Source organism: Lissotriton helveticus, chromosome 2_1 (genome assembly GCF_964261635.1).
Source record: "Lissotriton helveticus chromosome 2_1, aLisHel1.1, whole genome shotgun sequence".
NCBI lineage: Eukaryota > Metazoa > Chordata > Amphibia > Caudata > Salamandridae > Lissotriton > Lissotriton helveticus.
In genome coordinates, this window is record NC_136059.1 from 42,001,171 (window position 1) to 42,023,480 (window position 22,310).

At 43.7% G+C, this 22,310-nt stretch overlaps 1 protein-coding gene across 1 annotated transcript in view; it reads left to right on the forward strand.

The window, feature by feature from the left end:
* The window catches only part of LOC144820053 (long-chain-fatty-acid--CoA ligase ACSBG2-like), an 860,084-nt gene that overhangs the window by 655,086 nt on the left and 182,688 nt on the right, over positions 1–22,310 (forward strand). The window contains exon 12 of the mRNA XM_078677707.1: positions 5,893–6,139. Within this exon, the coding sequence (XP_078533833.1) occupies positions 5,893–6,139 (247 nt within the window). The remainder of the gene's footprint in view (positions 1–5,892; positions 6,140–22,310) is intronic.

Here is a 22,310-nt window from a genome sequence, read left to right on the forward strand (position 1 = left end):
GCTGCAGCGGTGAAACGCAGGGTGGGCTCCTGCTTCAGTTAAAGATAATGGCGGGGTGAGCACCTGCCAGAACAAGCATATAAGTGGGGTGGGCACCCGCCATCAAATCCAAATGCAGGGTGGGCACCCGCAATTATAGCTGTATCATGGGGGAATCCCTACGATGGGGATTCCCTCTTACAGGGCACAAGCATCGCACTGAAAAGCACACGCTCTTCCCTTCCCTGGGGAAAATTAAAATAAAGCGCTTACAGGGCGCCAGATGCAGCCAAAGTCCCGAAGGTCTTTAGGGATCAAGGGGGCCATGCTGGGCCCAGGGAGGCAATCCCTCATGGCAGTTCCTTCTGGGCCCCAGCAGCAGCACGCTCCAGCAGGTTCAGGAACAAGCACAGGACAGCATAGAACAGGACTTCATGGGGACACAGCCCCTATACTTATACGAGGCATTCCTTTGTCTGCAATGTAGAGTTTGGGGGAACCAGATGCTGCTGGTTCAGGGGGAATTTGGAGCACTTTGTCTTCCAAGCTTCTCTTCCCCTTTGTCAGTTGGGGGCTAGGTGATCAGACACACTACAGAGGGCGGAGACAGCATTGTACAGGCTGGGCACAGTCCTATTCAGGGTCAGGGGATTACTCCTACCACTACTCTGAATGCAGATGTCCCATTCGGCCTTGTGTAGACTCACCCTGCCACTCCTGGAGCCACACACACACCTCCCACCCCCTGTCACTCACAAGCCAGAAATGCAATTCACATCAGGCAGGCTAACACATAGCACACAGAAATGCCAACTTCTAAAAGTGCTATTTCCCAAATAATCATAATAAATCTGTGCACACCATTGCGCAGCATTTATTCTTATAATTTCCTACATACTAAACTCGACCACGCTCCTCCTCTCATGCCAGGAATTACCACTGACCCACTGATCAGGGATTCCCCAATAAATTCCTATGGGAGGGCAGGCAACCGTACCAAATGTGCACAGAGAGCGCACATACTTTACACTGGACCACAGTGCTAAAGTGCCCAGACGACTAAAACCACCAACATCATGTCAGAGAAAAAGGCAAAAGGTTTAGGAATAAACATGCCACAAGGGCCAAGTTCAACACTTCCCTATCCTTCTTCCTCTTCCTTTCCATGCTAATCTCCACTTGAGATCTCTTTCTCTACTCTAACTTATGTTCCTTTTCCATCCATTAAGCCTGTAGCTTTGAGTCACATAGACTTTTTGTCCTGAAAGACTGAATCTTTCATCTAAAGAGCTTTGTGCTTTTCTACAAGGACATAGGGCTAGATGTAGGTAATTGAAATTTACCGACTCTAAAATACCGAATTTTACCGATTCGGTATTTTAGAATCGGTAAATGCAATGTAGGTAAAAATTCGGTATCTTTTACCGATTCGGTAAAATTCTGAATCTGCCATTCGGAATTTACCGAATCGGTAATTACCGAATCGGTATTTACAAAATCGGTATTTCTCATTCATTCCTTTGGGCCTTTTGGCCCATGGGAATGAATGGGAAATACCGATTCGGTAAATACCGAATCGGTAAATACCGATTCAGTAAATACAGAATCGGAAAGCAAATAAAAGTGAAACTGAATCAGGCAACCAATCAGGTGCTACCACCCTCCCCCTCCCTACCAGGAAGTGGCTACACAGGCAGCTGCAAGTAATTAGAAGCTTCTGGAGAGGCAGTTGGAGCTGATCTGAGTTCCTGAGCCACAGAAATTTTTTTGCGCTTTTAAACTGTGAAAATGGCAAGCAGCAGTGAAAAGGAACAGCCAGAGAGGAAGAGGAAAATAAAATTTAGCACCATGGAGCTGCAGGTCCTTGTGGAGGAGGTGGTGAAGGAACACCAGAAATTGTTTTGCAAGCTGTCCCTGACTGTGGCTGAATCTGCCAAAAGGAAGATTTGGCTGTACATTCAAGCAAAGGTGAATGCTGTAGGAGTGACTCCAAGGGACATAGATGACCTGGAAAAGAGGTGGTATGACCTCAGGAGCCTGACCAAGAAAAAAATTGCTGAGCTCCACAAACAGGCAAAAAAAACTGGAGGAGGAAAGAACCGTGCACCCCCCCCAGACTGACCTGGAGGAGCTGGTGGGGTCCACCATTGAACCAGAGAGCGTCTGCGGACTGGGAGATGCAGACAGCTCAGCCAGAGCTGCCACCAGAAAAGGTAAGACGCATGCACAGCAATAACCCCCACCCCATCAGCCTTCCCTTTTCCCAATGTGGCAAATTTAACCAGAGGCCAGTAGAGGTAGCACTATACAGGAGCAATGCATTATGGGACATGTAGTCAGTAAATGAAATACCATGTCATACAGCACAGCAAGCAACAAGTTAGGAAAATCATTTCAGACATAATCAAGCACAGGCAACATGTACAGTGTTTAAGTGTGAATTATTTAATTGTAGTGGCTGTGAGGCAGTAGCACCGAGCTAATGTACGCTAATATGTACACAGGCGAGACATCTCACAGGCGTTCCAAGGAGACGGAAGGCACGGCACCATAGAGGGATGACAGCCAGGAGCCAGGCCCAAGTGCAGAGAATGTCACAGGGGACACAGGTGCACCAACTACACAGCCATCATCCCAAGACCCAGAAATGTCTCCACATCTGCAAGCGTCCCCAGAACGTTCAGCATCCCCTCTGCTACTGTCCTCACCTGAACTGCCTGCATCACTGCCTCTAACAACACCAGCATCACAAAAGAGCAGGAAGCATGTTGTTGCCCCACTAGTACAAATTAAGTCATCAGAAGGTGACATGGAGGGGGATGACACACACACCTTGGCTGGGGAAGGTAGCCCTGCCACACAGCAGTCCTGTGTAGAGGTTGGCCGTACAGGTACCAGACGCTGCAGGCACAGAGAAAGCATTGTAGCAGCACATGTGGAGGGTCCCAGTGTCTTCCGTGGGCTTGAGGGTAGCATGGTGAAAATCCAAAGGATGCAGGGGAAGGCCATCCTGTCTGTGCACCGCCAGATGAGGACCCTGAACACAAATTTGGAAGACATAGGGAAGGGCATCGGAGAACTGGTTGATGTGAACAAGGAGATGGCAGCAGGGATGCGGGACATGACACAATCAGTGCAGCTTATGTGCAGTAAACTGGACCAGGACATGTTAGCAAGGCGCAAGGAGAGGCAGTATGGCAGCAGCAAAGTAAAGCAATAAACCGCCTGGCCACAGCCACTTCCCTGCTATGCAGACGATGCATTAACATGCAAGAGGGACTCACACACAACAGCAATGAGGTGTCTAGGGGCATTGCTAGGATGACCAGTGCTGTAGAGGTGCTGATAAATACACCAACAGCACAAACTGCTGCTCTGGATGTACCAGAAAGTGAGGAAAGCACCAGTAGGAGCAGCATGACAAGCCCCCTTGTTGTTGAGACACGGAGCAGCAGCAGGTGCCATGGTGAGCCAACAGCCTAAACGCACAGTGAAGAGAGCCAGCCACTTACATCTGGCACTGGTAGGCGTGGGCGGAAATGACTTGTTCAGTAAATGGGGAAGTGACCCAGGACTACCATTATTAAATGGATGACATTTGTGTTGCACATTTGTGCTTTTGAATACCTGCTTAGTGCCAAATATTAAACTACGTTGGGTGCATACTCCACCTGTCTGTGTCTCTTTACTTACTTATAAGTAGTTACGTGTGATCTCTGCCCGTCTGTGTCTGCCATCTGTTGGTGTCGCAACTCCTGCTGTGTTGGGTTCAGGCAGTGCATGGTCCTCATAGTTGCTCAATTCCACCTCAGTGCCCTTCTTAGTGGCAAGGTTCTGCAACATTGCACAAGTTGCAATCATCTTACAGCAGGTGATTGGTGTATACTGGCGTGCCCCTCCACTTTTGTGTAGGCAGCGGAACCTGCTTTTTAACAGCCCAAAGGTGCGCTTCACAATGTTCCTAGTAGATTTTTGTGCCTTCTAGTATCACCTCTGGCTGGGGGTTGAAGGGTTGAGGTAGGGTGTCAGGATGAAAGAGCGGACGGCATATGCACTATCCCCTATTTGAAAATGAGAAAGACATTACTCACATGCACACATACACATACATCTGCAATATCTATCGAGGGAGTGTCACACAGTGTTTTACCTAGCAGGTATCCTTCGCCAAATTCCCCCGCTGTCAGGCGTATGTAGATCTCACTGTTCTGAAAGATGTAGGAGTCATGGATACTTCATGGGAACTTGGCCACTATGTCCGTGATAATGTAGTTTTCATCACAGATTACCTGTACATTGATTGTGTGGGTTGACTTCCTGTTTCTGCAAATGTATTCTGTGGCAGCAGGTGGGAATAGTGGGATGTGGGTGCCATCAATACAGCCGATGACGTGTGGGAAATGTGCAATTTGATAAAAGTCAGTCTTGGTCTTAAGCAGTTCTGCGTGAGCTTCAGGGAAGCTGATGTAATGATGCATTCTCTGCATCATGACCTCTAGGAACTTCCTGAAGAAACGGGACAGGCAGCTCTGGGACACCCCACCTATCGCAGCAATCACACTCTGGTAGCTCCCAGAGGCAAGCAGGTGTAGGCTACACAGCACCTGCACATGGGGTGGGATGGCGTGCTCCCTTGGGGTTGGATGCTCCAAAAGTGGGTGGAGGTCCCTGATCAAGTCCAGGATGGTGTGGGGGTGTAGCCTGTACCTTTGCAGGATCTCTGCCTCAGTTAGTTGAAATAGCGTGATCCTCTGCCTGTACACTTGCTCCTCCCTCCTCCAGACCCTCTCTCCTGCTGCCTGTAGCCGTAGCCGCCTCGCTATCACGTAGAATGCCGCCATTCTGGTCACACTGTTGCATTTTGGGCCCTTTTTTGTAGCCTGCACCTGGTTACCACCATGGTAAATACAGACTCTTAAATACCGAATTTGATGCAAATTCGGTATTTGAGAGGATACCTACATCTCAAAAGTCAAATTTACTGATTCAGTAGATTTTTTGGGCCCCTACATCTCAATATCCAAATACCGGTCGGTATCAGCCAAAATTCTGTATTTTCGGTTGTTACCGACCGGTATTTGGCTACCTACATCTGGCCCATAGTTCTTCTTGGGTAGATGTGGGTTGAAAATCAATTATACCATTACTTTTTTCACTAACTTTTTCAGTTTGAAGTATTAGCCTTTTCTGTGGCCTGTTCTTGAAGTATTAAGAACTGTTTTTTTAAATAGTAGTAAATATTGAACATATGCTGCGTCTAAAATCTAGATAAATCTAGATGTGAGATCTCATTCTAGAAATGCAATCCTTGGGGTACTGAACATACTGTAGTGTTTGTGCGGGTAACGGGATTGCTGTGTCTTCACATTGAATAAATGTCATATGTTTACATTGTGCTTCATGGCTCACTTGTAATAATAATGAAAGTTGGTATTACCGAATTAATTCACTGACCTTGAAAAGATGAAAGCGTGAATTTGCCTTGCTTTTTTACAAATTGGTGAATTTCAGATTGATGTATTTTTGAGTGGCTATCGGGTAACTTAATGAGCTATCTTGATATACACAGGCAAGTAGGCAGGTGCTTTTAAGAGGCAGCGCATGAACAGCACTACGTTTGCGTGTCTTTCTGTGCAAACACTGGGCTGTGATTACTAGAGTAATATAGGGCTTGCTTTAGATCTTGGCGGACTGGTTAATCTGTCGCAAAGATGATGTATATCCCGTCCGCCAAAATATAATTCCCATTATATCCTATGGGATTTATATTTCGGACAGCTGGATGTCCGTCACCATTGTGATGGAGTAACCTGTCCATCAAGATCAAATTCAGGCCCTTAGTGTCTGTTGTTGCGGTATAGAATAAACCAGACTGGCGTCTTGTCTGTCCTAAATACTGTTTGTCTCCGTCAGTGTAAGGTGGATGCTGACACAGGAGAGCCCAAGGACGAGCTAACCTCCGAGGCGGTCATGTTCTGCCAGCAGCTGGGAAGCAGTGCTACCCGGGTGTCAGAGGTCGTGAGCTCCAGGGACCCTGCCATCTATACTGCCATACAGGAAGGGGTCAATCGGGTGAACCGGCGGGCGACTTCCAAAGCACAGAGGGTGAAGAAATGGAGCATCCTTGGCAAGGACTTCTCATTGCTTGGAGGGGAGTTAGGTGAGTGCACGGGACCGTGTAAGATGGGATAGGTGGTAGATTTGCACGTGTGCCCCCAGGCCTGCAACCTCTCCTGGAAGACCGATATGTTAATGTTCAGGGCCTTGTCTCTGCCAGGTTGAATGTTTATGAGACAGAAAAATGTTCATACCGCAGCAATTTACAGACCCCTGGTTTCGGGTGGCAAGCCATGCTGCTGTGGCTACTGCATAACCTTTAGGTGTCATAAGATGCCTCCATGGCTACTGCATGATCTGAAGGTGACAGAAGATGCTGCTGTGGGCATTTTGTGACCTTCAGTTGCCATAGGATGCCTCAGTGGCTGCGGCATGACCTTCAGGTGGAATGAGATGCCACAGTGGCAGCAGGCCCATAGCCAAAAACATTTTATGGGGGGCATGGCCCTCACCTATGATCATACATTAAAGCTGTGCTCTTTAGGTGCATTATTTACCAAATACTGGTTGTCCTACTAAATATAGACCCCCCACAATCTTACGGTACAAGAATATCAAGGGAGGAATATTTAAAGGTAAGTGCATATATCGGAAGTATAGATTTACTATTCCTAACTCCACATCTACATACCTTGAAGATATATATTTACACACACACACACACATCATATAAGTACATATATGTGTAGTAAGGTATAGAAAATCTATACTTATTTACCTGTCAATATTGTGGATACAATATTCTGTCCTTAGTATTCTGTTTTTGATATTCCGGTGCGCACGATGTGATTCTGTGTGAAAGAATATGTGGATGTTTTAAAGGTACATATTAAAGCACGTTCAGTCAGCTTTCCACAGTCCAACTGATTCCTATCAATTAGGTGGTATTTAAAGTGGATAAACATAAATTTTCTGTTAGAGCAGCCTTCTGTGACATTGCAGGATATATTGAATCCTTTCAGATTCACAGTACTGCTGGTTGGGATACTTGCAACCCCCTGTAGCAAGCAGATCAACCTAACAAAATATCTGGCTCCTGCAAACAAAATAAAGATCTCTATAGCAGCAGTTATCTCCCTAGGCTACATTTCACAGTAGGCCAAAGTAGGCTAAAATATGTCAAGCAAATTTAATTTGTACCTGACTTGTGCTGACTCTGCCCAGCATAATAGGCTGATCAAAGCACTATGCCATTTTGGAATCTGGGGTTCCATGATTACTTCTGAACGGCTGGTAAGTTTGAGTGATGACAGCCTCACATGTATCCTGAATAGGAAAGGTCATGAAAGTTGCCGGCTTAAGAACGGCATGACTCAATGCAGTATACAGATGTGCAATCTTTTCACCCAGCAAATTCTTTGTATGTGTGTGTGTGTGTGTGTGTGTGTGTGTGTGTGTATATATGTATATACACTGAACAAAACATAAGTTTCAGAGACTTTATAGTTAGGAATTAGCAATTAAAAAACCTTTAAAATTCACTGAAAAAACATAGGTTTCATGAGTGTTATAGTTAGCTGGACATTTCACTCGTACAAAACCATAAAAATTCCTCCTTTATAGTTAATTGTGCTAACTATAACTTGCGTGCCCGCAATGCACTGCTGATGATGTCACATATGACATCATTCATGACATGGTCAGTGACATCACTGATGACATCACTGATGGCATCTCAAATGACATCACTGATGACATCATCCAGTGACTGTGTTTTTTTTTAAATTTAAATATCTATATATATATATTTATATATGTATATATATATATATTCACTGAAAAAACCATAGGTTTCACACTCATTATAGTTAGGAACTAGCATTTAAAAAACCTTTTAAATTCACTTAAAAACCATAGATTTCACACCAGTTATAGTTAGCTGAACATTTTACTCATACAAAACCATTGAAATTCCCACGTTATAGTTAGTTGGACTCACTATAACTCGGGCGCCCGCAATCCACTGCTGATGATGTCACATATTACATCATTCATGACATGGTCAGTGACATCACTGTTGACATCACTGATGACATCTCAAATGACATCACTGATGACATCACTGATGACATCTCAAATGACATCACTGATGACACAACTGATGACATCATCCAGTGAATGTGTGTTTCTGAAAAGTAAAAATATATTTTATATATTCAAGAATGAGTGTATGTATGAGTGTCTGGATGAAGGATTTTTTTATTTTTTAATATATTTTTTTATTTTAACAGTAAGACAAGAGCAGGCAATACAGAGATCAGGTGTTTCACAGTAAAATACAGAACAGGGCCAGGCGGGGGAAATATACAAACAATAATCACTGTAAGAAGTAAAAGGCCCATCACGGGTACACATAACAGAAATAGGAAATAAGCAATCTATTAAGCAATCAAAGCAATCCCACCCGCGTGACCTCGTCCACAATGTTACAGGATAATTAAGCCAGCGAAGACACCCGGACAATAAAGAATTCGTGAAAAATAAACAGCCCATCTCTCGTAGAAGGAAAAAGAAAAGACAAAAGGGGCCATAGAACAAAAGAAGGCAAAATAAAAAACCCCACCCCTAACCCCCCACCCTGCACCCCTGCAATGGCTACGGCCTAACCCCACTAGCAGCGTGCCTGTCGCCCAAGAACTACCCTAAAGGAAGGGAAAAGAGAAAGCTGAGGAGGAGAAAGCAAACACGCTCCCGGTCTCCCGTACCCCCCGCCAACAGCGACCACCCTGAGACATGGTAAAATCAATATTTAGCAATTATACAAACCAGTCAGGGGAGGATAAACAACAACCACCCAATTCTTGTCACAATATAGGCACAACCCCGGCATCGCTAAAAGCTATTTTATCGGAACCCAGCGATAAAGTTCAGCTCTGGCCAGTACGGTCCGTCATAAGAGTCTTTGCCACTCGAGCCGCCATTTTGAAGGAAAAGGCAAAGCGTCAACAAAAGTTCTTGTCAGCACAGGAGGATCAAATACAGGATAAAAGTTCACGGCTCGAACGAGGAAAGGTGTCCAAAAACAGCGAGTATCCTAAACCATCACCGAAAGAACTCGTAGCCACATGGAAGACCGTCTATAGATGCGTTAGGCGGCAGCAGGATCAGGCAAGAGACACTAGCGAGAAGCACTGGCTGGCTTGTCGGTAATAGGGGACCGTCAAGGTTCATGAACTCCGGGTTATGCACGGGGACCTCGACCTCTGATGTGCAATGCACCGCTGGTACCATCTCTAGCTGGAAACCAATCGAGGTGTCGTCCTCACGTTCCAGGATACCGTCCACTTTCACCATCAGTGTCCGGAACACAGCGACTGTGTGCGAATGGAGCGCCCCAATGGCGGCCACAATGGCCTGCAGCGATGGCGCGCCTTCCGTCCGCTCCATCCCCTCTCAATAGGCGACAGAGCCAGACTTGAACCCCGGAGGCCGGCTGCTCCGGAGTCGCAGGCCACGCAAATCTGATATCAAGTAATGGGCGCCCCTCGTTTTACAGAACACACGTTCGCCGTCAGAGAGGGCCCCAGCCCGTCGACCCCGGGAGGGCAGCAAGGTCTCCGGGCACCGGACCCCCACCACAGCAGCCGGCGTGGCACGCTGGTGTGTTCTCGGTGTAGATCGTTCAAAGGATCGTCACAAAAAGTCAACAATTCAGGCACTCTTCGGAAGACCGGGCTCAGTCCAGGTCTCACGGCCGATGTTGTTCAACTCTTGACCCGGATAGTCTAGAAATCGAGGCCCCGGCTTCCACACGTTGTTAGGCCGAGAATGGAAACACGGCGTATCTTCGTCAGCCGATGAGGTAGAAATCTCGGGATTGCACCTTTAGAAGCAGTAGACCTTCATAAACAAGGAAATCAGGTGTAAGGTCAGGATTGAAGACAGGATAATCGAGCTGCTGGCGGAGGTCAGCGGAGCCGGGAGCTTACGCGGCCATCTTGATTCGTAGCGTAGCTCCTCTCTGGATGAAGGATTTAGTAGGTGAGTGACTGACTGTATGAGTGAGTGATTAAATGTGTCTTATTGAATGCATTGGTTAGTAACTAAACTGTCTGAATGTGTGCATCAGTATGTCTGTTGTTGTGTAAGCTGCTGCATATGTTGATCAGTAGCCATATGAGTGGTTATATGGGTTATTGATTGGTTGCCCAAATATTTGTATGTGAGGGTGAGTGTGTGTGTGGGTGGCTGGGAGGTGTGTGACTCTGTGCATATAAATGTGAGCAGTTGATTCACTTGGTATATGGATTCAAGAGTGCTTGTGGAAAGAGCTGTATGGGTGGTTGACTGTGTGCATGGGTGTGTTGGTGATTGAATGGCTATCTCAGTGCTCCATGTTCAAGTAAGTACATATGTAAAACACAGTGCATGTGAGAGTTGGCATATATAAATGACTATACATGAGAGCCTGTGATTGCGTAAGTGACTGTATGGATCAATGTGTACTTGTATCAGTGATTGTAAAATAGAGTAAGTATGTGTTAGTATATGTTTGAAAAAGTAAGGTTTAGTGTGTAAAACTGTGTAGTTGAGGAAGTGGGAGTGTGATTGATTCTTTGCATAACTGACTAAGTGTGTGAGTAACTCTGTGGATGAGTGTCAGCATGTGAGTGTCTGTATAGGTGTATGAGTGGATATGATAGTGTTGTATTGATGAGTGACTGTATGTATGAGTGATTGTATGTGTGAATGAGTGGATGTGTGTTTAGACCTAGAAATCAGTGAGTCCGTATGTAGTTACTGGTATTGGTGTGTCAATAATTTAAGGAATGGTAGTTTGTATTTAACACTGGGTGTATCAAAGGTTAGATTAGAGTGTGAGGAGGTGCATCGTATTATCACATGGATGATGTCATCAGTGATGTCATCAGTGATGTCATTTGAGATGTCATCAGTGATGTCATCAGTGATGTCATTTGAGATGTCATCAGTGATGTCATCAGTGATGTCATCAGTGATGTCACTGACCATGTCATGAATGATGCAATATGTGACATCATCAGCAGTGGATTGCGGGCGCGCGAGTTATAGTGAGTCCAACTAACTATAACATGGGAATTTCAATGGTTTTGTATGAGTAAAATGTTCAGCTAACTATAACTGGTGTGAAACCTATGGTTTTTTAAGTGAATTTAAAAGGTTTTTTAAATGCTAATTCCTAACTATAACGTTTGTGAAACCTATGGTTTTTCAGTGAATTTCATAGTTTTTTTAAAAGCTAATTCCTTTGTATATCGACTTTGTAACCTACGATTTAAAAAAAAAATTATTAGCTGTTTTTTACAACTATTAATTATATATATTTTTTTAAAAAATTATTTGTTCAATGTATATATATATATATTTTTATAATTTTTTCCTGGTAATCTCTCCCGAGAGTGCAGCGAGAGCGCTATTTCGGCTTTCGTAAAAAAAAAATATGTATGAAAACTAAATAATAATGCAAGACATTATGTACTATACTTATAAAGGAGTTTTTTTGATTTTCTGAATGAAAATGATTTTGCATTTCCGTACAGCTACGAAAACGTCACTCAGGCGTGCCGCGTAAGCGCCCCCGGAAGTGCCTACGTTCGCGCCGCGTAAGCGCCCCCGGAGGCGCTCCGGTGCGCGTAGCGTAAGCGCGTCAAGTCATGTGACCTTAAAATATCAATTTTCATTGGTTGCTAACAGGTTTTTGTTCTAAAGAATGAAAATCCCACCCTTTTCCTTCACTTCTGCTTTCACTTTGGTGAGAGCAAGACCTCTTTTTTTCTGTGCTAACAATCTGTGGATAGAATGGCTGCCAGAGCATCCCGCAGCAGTGAGGAGTCAGATGGTTTCATAGATGAAGGGCCTCCTCAGCCGAAGGTGAAAGAACATTTCATTTGGAAATGTTTTGATATACCTGAGGGACATAAAAAAGTAAATGCTCCAAAGGTAGAGTGTAAGATCTGCCATACTGTACTTTCCCGAGGAGACCAGAAGGAAGTATAGTTTTGCTAATTCTACTATGATTCGGCACGTCCAGAGGAGGCACCCCCAGAACTATGCCCGGGAGAGTGTCAGGGCTCTGGCACGAGAGGCTCCAAGGGATGGTGCCTCTACTTCAACTGGAGGAGCAACTGCATCGGTGAGGGGGCGACCAGAACAGCTGATCCCAAATATTCAGCCTGTTTTTAATGAGGCCTCAATCAAGTGCAAACATTGTGATGCACTACTTTGTCACGGGGAACAAAGTATTTTAATCATTGCTCGAGCAATAGAGAACCACCGCTGCCGTCCCCAGCCCTAATTTTGATATTTTTGTGCTCCTGTTGAGCAGTTTGCCATTCCCTGTTTTTGTTTTTGTTGAGAAAAAACGAAAAAAGAAGAAAGAAAAAAAGTTATTTTTAGAACTACCTCCAATTCTCAAAAAAGAGCTGTATTCTTAAAAAAATTAAAAAGAGTAAATGAAGTGGAGTGCAGTGAGAGAGAAGAGGAAAATGAGTAGAAAGCAAAGAAAGGGATGAGAGGGTAAGGGAAGTGAAGTAGGGGGACTGAAAGAAGGTGAGTGTGGGGTAGGAGAGTGAGGAGAAGGAGAGTGAACATGGGGAATGAGGATAAGTGAAGAAAATGTAGTAAAGGAACGGGGGTGAGGAAGGGTAAGAAAAGAGCAGTGATGTTTAGGAAAGAGTGGAGATACAGACTGGATAAAGACAAGTGAGTGTGAGACAAGGTGAGTAAGGGAGTGAAGAGACAGAGAAAATGAAAGAAAAAGTGAGAGTAGAAGACTGAGAGCCTCATTTATGAGGCCATGCGTCACTTTTACGCCGCCGGTGTGTCACTTTTTGTGACGCACCAGGGTGTAAAAATTGCACCTTGTTGAGTCATATTTACAAAGTGACACATCTAGGTAGATGCGTCACTTTGTAAACCCCTGCGCCACATTATACCTGTGGGGGCGTATTGACGTAAGGAAGGGTCGTAGAAGTAACACAGTGAAATCTATGAGATTTCACTGCGTCACTTTTAGGACGCCGTTGCGACAAAATCTTGCGCCTGCCTCACAGCAGGCATAAGACTGACGCAGGCCCTTTCACATAGGGCTTGCCCCATGTGAAAGGATGCATTGCTGGAGTGGTGCCACTTTTGTGACACACTCCAGCAATGCGTCACTTTTGCGCTTACAGATACGTCAGAAATACTGGGGTATCTGTAACTCCTTGCGACATGATGCGTCATACATTAAATATGACGCATCAGGAATGTCGCAAGGAGAGCGCACTGAGAAGTGATGCATGGCTGCTTTCACACAGCGATGCGTCATTTCTCATAAATGAGGCCCTGAGTGAGAGAGGATAGAAACATAAGTGAGGGAGTGTGGCTGTGTTATAGGGAGTGAGTGTGATAGAAGAGGAGTGACAGACTAAAGGGTCAGAGAGAATGAGGCTAGCAGAGAGAGAAAAAGGGAAGGGGAGTGAAGAACTAAGAGGACAGAGGGAGTAAGAGAAGGAGTTAGTGAAGCAGAGTAAGGAGAGTAAGGGAAGGGAAAACAGTGAAGGAGTGAAGGAAGGGAAGAGAGAGGAAAGAAAATAAAGCAGAAGGTCTGAAAGAAGGTGAGTGTGAGAGTATGGCTCAGTTATAGGGAGTGAGTGTGATAGAAGAGGAGTGAGACACTAAGAGGACAGAGAGAATTGGGGTAACAGAGAGAGAGTGAGAGAAGGGGAGTGAGTGAGTAAGTTAGAGGACAGAGGGATTGAGAGAAGGAGTTACTGAAATGGAGTAAGGGGAGTAAGGGAAGGGAAAAGAGTGAAGGAGCGAAGGATGGGAAGAGAGAGGAAGGAAAGTAAAGGAGAAGGTTTCAAAGAAGGTGAGTGTGGGAGTATAACTGAGTTATAGGGAATGAGTGTGACAGAAGAGGAGTGAGAGACTTAAGAGACTGAGAGAATGAGGCTAACAGAGAGAAAATGAGGTAAGGGGAGTGTAGAAGTAAGAGGACAGAAGGAGTAACAAGGAGTTAGTGAAGTAGAGTAAGGAGAGAAAGGGAAGGGAAAACAGTGAAAGAGCAAAGGATGAGAAGAGAGAGGAAGGAAAGTAAAGAAGAAGGTCTGAAAGAAGATGAGTGTGAGAGTATGGCTCAGTAATAGGGAATGAGCATGATAGAAGAGGAGTGAGAGACTAAGAGGACGGAGAGAATGGGGGTAACACAGAGAGAGTGAGAAAAGGGGAGTGAGTAAGTTAGAGGACAGAGGGATTGACAGAAGCAGTTACTGAAGTGCAGTAAGGGGAGTAAGGGAAGGGAAAAGAGTGAAGGAGCGAAGGATGGGAAAAGAGAGGAAGGAAAGTAAAGGAGAAGGTCTGAAAGAAGGTGAGTGTAGGAGTATGGCTGAGTTATAGGGAGTGAGCGTGATAGAAAAGGAGTGAGAGACTAAGAGGACGGACAGAATGAGGCTAACAGAGAGAGAATGAGGGAAGGGGAGTGTACAAGTAAGAGGACAGAAGGAGTAAGAGAAGGAGTTAGTGCAGTGGAATAAGAAAGTAAGGGAAGAGAACAGAGTGAAGGAGCAAAGGAAGGAAAGAGAGACGAAGCAAACTAAAGAAGAAGGTCTGAAAGAAGGTGAGTGTGGGAGTATGGCTGAGTTATAGGCAGTGAGCGTGACAGAAGAGAAGTGAGAGACTAAGGGGATGGAGAGAATGAGGCTAACAGAAAGAGATTGAGGGAAGGGGAGTGTAGAAGTAAGAGAACAGAGAAAGAAAGAGAAGGAGTAAGTGAAGTGGAGTAAGGAGAGTAAAGGAAGGGGAAAAATAAAACAATGAAGTAAGAGAAGAGAGAGGAAAGAAAGTAAAGGAGAAGGCCTGAAAGAAGGTGAGTGTAAGAGAAGAGTGTGAAAAAAGAGAGTAAACGTGGGGATTCAGAATAAGTGAGGCAAGCGCAATAAGGGAACAGAGGTGTGGGAGTATCAAAGAAGAGTAGTGAGGTTATGAAAACAGAATAGAGAAAATAAATATTGTACATGAAACTTACCTTATAAGTAATGTAAATTTAATATCATATTTCCATTAAAATTTATATCTGTGAAAGACAAAAAAAAATTGATTATTTATAATATATATTTTACAATACAAGAGACAAAGTAAGATAAGTAAGGGAGTGTGGGTGATGGAAGAGGAGTGAGAGAGTAACAGGATTGAAAGACTGAAGCTAAGAGACAGGGAGTGAGGGAAAGGGAGTGAGGATGTGAGAGGACAGAGGAAGTGAAAGAAGGAGTGAGTGAAGTGTAATAAGGTGAGTGAGAGAAGGGGAATTATTGAGGAAACAAAGAAAGAAAACAACGGGAAAGATGAGAAGAGAGAGGAAGGAAAGTAAAGAAGAAGGTCTGAAAGAAGATGAGTGTGAGAGTATGGCTCAGTAATAGGGAATGAGCATGATAGAAGAGGAGTGAGAGACTAAGAGGACGGAGAGAATGGGGGTAACACAGAGAGAATGAGAAAAGGGGAGTGAGTAAGTTAGAGGACAGAGGGATTGACAGAAGGAGTTACTGAAGTGGAGTAAGGGGAGTAAGGGAAGGGAAAAGAGTGAAGGAGCGAAGGATGGGAAAAGAGAGGAAGGAAAGTAAAGGAGAAGGTCTGAAAGAAGGTGAGTGTAGGAGTATGGCTGAGTTATAGGGAGTGAGCGTGATAGAAAAGGAGTGAGAGACTAAGAGGACGGACAGAATGAGGCTAACAGAGAGAGAATGAGGGAAGGGGAGTGTACAAGTAAGAGGACAGAAGGAGTAAGAGAAGGAGTTAGTGCAGTGGAATAAGAAAGTAAGGGAAGAGAACAGAGTGAAGGAGCAAAGGAAGGAAAGAGAGACGAAGCAAACTAAAGAAGAAGGTCTGAAAGAAGGTGAGTGTGGGAGTATGGCTGAGTTATAGGCAGTGAGCGTGACAGAAGAGAAGTGAGAGACTAAGGGGATGGAGAGAATGAGGCTAACAGAAAGAGATTGAGGGAAGGGGAGTGTAGAAGTAAGAGAACAGAGAAAGAAAGAGAAGGAGTAAGTGAAGTGGAGTAAGGAGAGTAAAGGAAGGGGAAAAATAAAACAATGAAGTAAGAGAAGAGAGAGGAAAGAAAGTAAAGGAGAAGGCCTGAAAGAAGGTGAGTGTAAGAGAAGAGTGTGAAAAAAGAGAGTAAACGTGGGGATTCAGAATAAGTGAGGCAAGCGCAATAAGGGAACAGAGGTGTGGGAGTATCAAAGAAGAGTAGTGAGGTTATGAAAACAGAATAGAGAAAATAAATATTGTACATGAAACTTACCTTATAAGTAATGTAAATTTAATATCATATTTCCATTAAAATTTATATCTGTGAAAGACAAAAAAAATTAGATTATTTATAATATATATTTTACAATACAAGAGACAAAGTAAGATAAGTAAGGGAGTGTGGGTGATGGAAGAGGAGTGAGAGAGTAACAGGATTGAAAGACTGAAGCTAAGAGACAGGGAGTGAGGGAAAGGGAGTGAGGATGTGAGAGGACAGAGGAAGTGAAAGAAGGAGTGAGTGAAGTGTAATAAGGTGAGTGAGAGAAGGGGAATTATTGAGGAAACAAAGAAAGAAAACAACGGGAAGGGGAGTGGAGTAGAGTGACTGACAGCTGGAAAGTAGTGAATGGGAGAGAGGGAAAGGGCAGTGAAGGAGTGGTTAATGAGAATAAGTGAGGAAAGTGGAATATGGGAAGGGAGGTGAGGGAGAGTGAAAAAAGGCCAGTGAGGGTGAGTTAAGAGGAGTGATAGAGGGTGGAAATAGGTGAGTGAGCATAAAAGAATGGGAAAGTAATATATATTTAATAATAATTTCAACATGATGTTAAATGGTTTATTTTTGCTGTTCTCAGAATATATTGAATTTCACTTAAAACAGTGACTTCAATAGTACTCATCATATAACTGCGGGCAAAAAAAAACACAATCAAAATGATTGTGTTTAAAAAACCCATTGAATAATTTCTTAAATAATGTAAAATTTTAAAAACCATATTAAACTCACTTTCGATCCATCCACTTTTCCACGAGGCCAAATAGTATATGGAAAGTCCTTTTCTATGGAAATTAGTCCAGAGTATTCTTAATGTCTCATTTACTCGACTTTCTGAAAGAAAAGCGTCTTTTACATTATGAAACAAGAGTTTTACTTCCACCTCTACCTTACTTTTTATAAATAATTTCTGCGCCCGTCCGCGGCCGATCGAGGCCCGGGGCCATGCATGCTGTGCCACGTCTTGTCTATTCCTCACATGCACTCCGTGCCTTATCCCATCACGTCCCCCCTGCCCCTCATGCTATAGCCACTATACTGGAAAACAATATTTTACCTTCTCCCCTGTCCACTATTCCTCTGGCCCCTCCCCCTCCCATTCCCCCCCCCCACCCTCGTAGCCCCTCTGTTGACTCAGTCCAGCCCTCGGGGCCGGGATCCTGTTTCATTACTCTATCTCAATACCCGTTCCCTTCCGAAACACCAACTAGAAATATTCCAACTGCTAGAAGGGGGCTCCATTGACATCTTGCTTTTAACAGAAACTTGGCTAAATGCGGACTCATATCCGGATATCTTGGCCGCCATTCCAGTGGGTTACTATATCCTCCACTCTAATAGAAACTTCGGCAGGTCTGGCGGTGGAGTCGCCGCCATCATCCGTTCTCACTTACAATTCACCACCCTTTCCATCCCATCCATAGCTAACTCGGACATTCTCACGTTGAAATTCACCTCTCCTAATTCCTCCTTCATCTGTATTTTAGTTTACCGTCCCCCCTTCAATATGCCTCTTTTCCCATCCCTATTCAGTAATTTGGTTTCGCAAATAGCCATCAATTCAGCCAGGGTTCTGATTGTAGGCGACTTCAATTATTGGCCATCAGACCCCCAAGAATCATCTCTTTCTCGTGATTTCACCGTCTCATTACTTGGCTTGAATCTATCCCAACATATCTCTGTGGCCACACACAACAAAGGTCACACCTTAGACCAGATTTGGACTATTAACTCTGGTTTCTCCTTGTTCCTGGTCCGATCATTCCTTTATTTCATTTTCCCTACACCTCTTTCTGCCTACTTGCCATCCGGTCTCTCACAATTTCAAGGCCCGCAAATGGAAGCACGCCGACATTTCTCGTCTTCACTCGACCCTTGCTTCCACACTCCCCCCCTACCATCCTGACCTGAACTTACAGGCAACCTCCCTTGATCAGTGGCTGTCTTCAGCCTGTGATGCCGTCGCCCCTATTAAAATTTTTAAGTCCAAACGCCCCCACGACGCTCAGCGCTGGTTTACCTCTACATTGAAGGCCGACAAACTTCGTCTCAGACAGGCTGAGCGCCGTTGGCGGCGTAATTACGACTCTTTATCTAAGTCTATTTATACTGATCTATTAAAAACTTATAAAAAGTCGATTATTTCGGCCAAACTCTCTTACTTCTCCCAGAAGGTTCTGACTTCGGCATCCAAGACTAAAGAAATTTTTTCCATCGTCGCCGAACTCTCCCTTCCTGATCGGGTCACCCCCCAGCCTCTACCCTCACAAGCCCTATGTAACTCCCTTAATTCTTTTTTTTCTGATAAGATCTCCAAGATCAAAAACAATATTCCCCTTAGTACTCTGTCTCACGACTCTGTTCTTCCTCCCCCCAACCCTCACTCCTTGTTTGAATTTCCCCCTATTTCTCTGGATACCTTTCTTTCACTACTTCAGGTTGTGAGTTCTGGCTCTCCTAATGACTGCTGTCCTCCATCTATTCTAAGAGATGCCTTTACGGCCTGCCCCGGTCCGCCTCTTGATCTATTAAACCACTCACTTTTGTCAGGTTCTGTCCCCAATGCTTTCAAAAGCGCTGTGGTGGTCCCTATTTTAAAAAAACCTGGGTCTGACCCTACCACGTTGGCCAACTATCGACCCATATCCCTCCTCCCTTACCTGGGAAAGGTTTTGGAGATTTATGTCACCCGCTGCCTTAGTGCTTTTATCGAGGAAACACACTTCATCGACGATCGGCAGGCTGGCTTTAGACCTGCTCATTCCACCGAGGCAGTGGCGGTTGCAGTCATGGACACGCTGAAACAAGGGGCTGACAAGAACTTAGCCCAGGCCCTTGTACTCTTAGATCTCTCAGCCGCTTTTGACACGGTCAACCATGGAATCCTGGTCGACCGTGTCAGAAACGCCGGCATCTCTGGTCTGGCCCTGTCATGGGTGGCTTCTTTTCTCCAATCCCGCTCTCAATCTGTTCGTCTTTCTCCCTTTTCTGCCCCTTCACTCTTACTTTCTTGTGGTGTTCCCCAGGGTTCCGCGCTGTCCCCGCTTTTATTGAATCTTTATATGCAGCCCCTTCTTACTTCTCTTCGTCAGTTTTCAGTTACTGCTTTTAATTATGCAGACGATCTGCAGCTTATTTTTCCTATCGACTCCTCTCCCTCCTCTTGTTCCAATTTTCAAAACACCATGCTTTTTATTTACGAGTGGATGAATCTTAGCCAGTTAAAGCTTAATCCTAGTAAAACGGAGCTGGTCTTGACTGGCGGCCTTCACACTCCCTGGTCTCCCAACTTTTGGCCTACCGCTCTTGGCTCCCCTCCTTGCCCAGTGAATACTGTGAAGAGCTTAGGGGTTACCATCTCTAGCGACCTTTCGATGCGGCCACATATCAACACCGTTACTTCGGCCTGTTTTTATCATCTCCGCCGAATCGGGAAGATTCGCAGGTTTCTATCTCAAGAGGCCCTTATTCTTGTTATTCTGGCCCTCATCACCTCACGTCTAGACTATGCCAACTGTCTATACGTGGGGGTCCCTGCCTGCCATCTGTCCCGACTTCAACTGGTTCAAAACCAGGCAGCCAGATTAATCTTCCAGCAGCCTAAACACCAGCATGTCACTCCACTGCTGAAGACTTTACACTGGCTCCCAGTTGCACAACGGTGTGTCTTCAAAATGTCCTGCATCATCTTTAAATCTCTGTTTATTTGTGCCCCTGCTTTTATCTCTTCTTGTTTGCACGCCTATGTCCCCTCCCGCCACCTCAGATCCTCTGCTCACAATCTTTTGACCACTCCCAGGTTCAACCGCAAGAAACACGGGGTGCCTGTTTCTCCTTTCTTGCTCCTTCGACCTGGAATTCTCTTCCTCTCTTTATCCGACTGTCTACCGACTATCTCTGTTTCCGCAATCTTTTGAAAACTCACCTGTTTCGCCTTGCTCACGGCTAGCTGTTCTGTACCTTTTGCTCTTCTCCCACCTGTTCTTGAGCGCCAAGAAACCAATTGGTGTATGTGCGCGGTACCAAATCTTTTTTAATAATAATAATAATAATATAATACTGACAGCACACACTATATGATAAACATATACTATCTCTATGAGAACTACATGTTTTTTATTATCTTCATCACTCTCATTCAGAAAGTAATTTTGAAGAGCAAACTAAGTTATATTAACTGCTGCAATCTTCATATGCCAATTACCTTCCCTAAAAGTTCGGTTGTAAGAACACTAGGTAAGAATTTAGTAAGTCAAAAGGCAAACATTGTTTGAAAGTCAATTGAGTATCATTACAGAGCTTCTACTCTTTTTGACATTTTAAATAACATGTGTAATGTCCTGATGTTGTTGAAGGACCTTCATGGTAAATAATTGCTGCAGTTGTAAAGGTTCTTCCTGAAATTGATAATTGAGAAGCCACAACATTTTTAATTAATGTTGTCAATTTAGTTCCATCAGGTCTACATCGTTGGAACATTAAAATAACATACTGTCCATATCTTCTTAAAAATAAAGTTGATAGCATTGCAGATTTACATTGACTACAGACCATGTTTTGATTTGCTGCTCTAACTACATTATTAAAAGACACAGATTTGCAGTCCGGTAAAGTCAAATATATAAATCTTTCAGTGTCTACTGTAGTACTACTTGAAAAGGCGCAATTGTCACAAGCATGTTGCCATTTATAAGAAAGGCCCAAAAGATTTTCTACATCTACACCTTCATCTTGCAAAACAACAAGCATATACATTAGAAATTCCTGACAATCTTGCTGAATATTCTGTGTAAATTGATTTAGACCAGAACATATGTCTAAAACCTTTCGAATTTCAGAAACACTTTGTATTTTTGTTCTATCACTGCTACATTTCTCTAATACAGAATTTAATAAACAACAAAGTGTTTGATCATGATTTTCAGCAATCTGTTCTTTTACAGTTTGGCGAAAAAAAACAACATTAACCACTACATTAGCATAGCAGTTGACACCAGAACTATTTTCAAACTGAAATCCAACAACATCTTTAACTGAATCCATTTCGTTTCTGCTTACAATTACTGTTTCATCTACTTTTTTTCTTTTTGCTACAACTTCACTACGATTTTTCTCATTTCTTCTTTTTCGGCCTACCACATGCTTTTCAAACAGAGGATATTGAAGTAAACTTGGAGCATACTCTCTTCTTAACCTATTATATTCTTTTACACAATTTAGATCTGCATTAATCTTTGTCTCATGATAATCAATCAAGTACAATCCAGATAAAGTTCTGACTCGAGATAAAGCAACATATGCCATACCCTCCTTGAACACAGAATTTCCAATATTCACCAAAGCACTATCAACACTTAAGCCTTGAGATTTATGAATAGTTACTGCATATGCCAAAGAAACAGGAAAATGTTTTCTGCGGACATATAAATCTTTCACTAGCAAAAAACGAGCAGAACAACGACTGATTTGTTGTACTTCTTCAATACCATCAAATTTAATTTTTATAATTTCAATTCCATCTCTATTTCGGTAATTCACAAAATCCACAACATGACCCATTGCTCCATTTACCTCTTTCCACATGTAAATTACGTCGTAAAATTATACGAAAATTTAAAGATGCATACAGAGTCTTTTCCATACCAGCAGTTTTATATATTGTCTTCTCTAAAGAATCTAATTTTGATTTCAACTTTTCGGATAAAATAATAGTTGCTCCTTCATGTTCTATTTTATCAATAGCTTCCATTTTCACAATCTCTTGATTTTCCAACTTAAACATTTTGGTGTTGAAGATTGAACATTCTTGCAGAGTTGGCATCAAGCATATGACAGATTTGTTTTCAGGAATTTTCTTAAAAATATTCTCTGGGAGAATATTTTCCTTTGGAAACAAATTTGAAATTAATCGTCCATGTAAAGCTTCTTTGCCATGCTCAGTTAGTTTCCCAATTCTTAC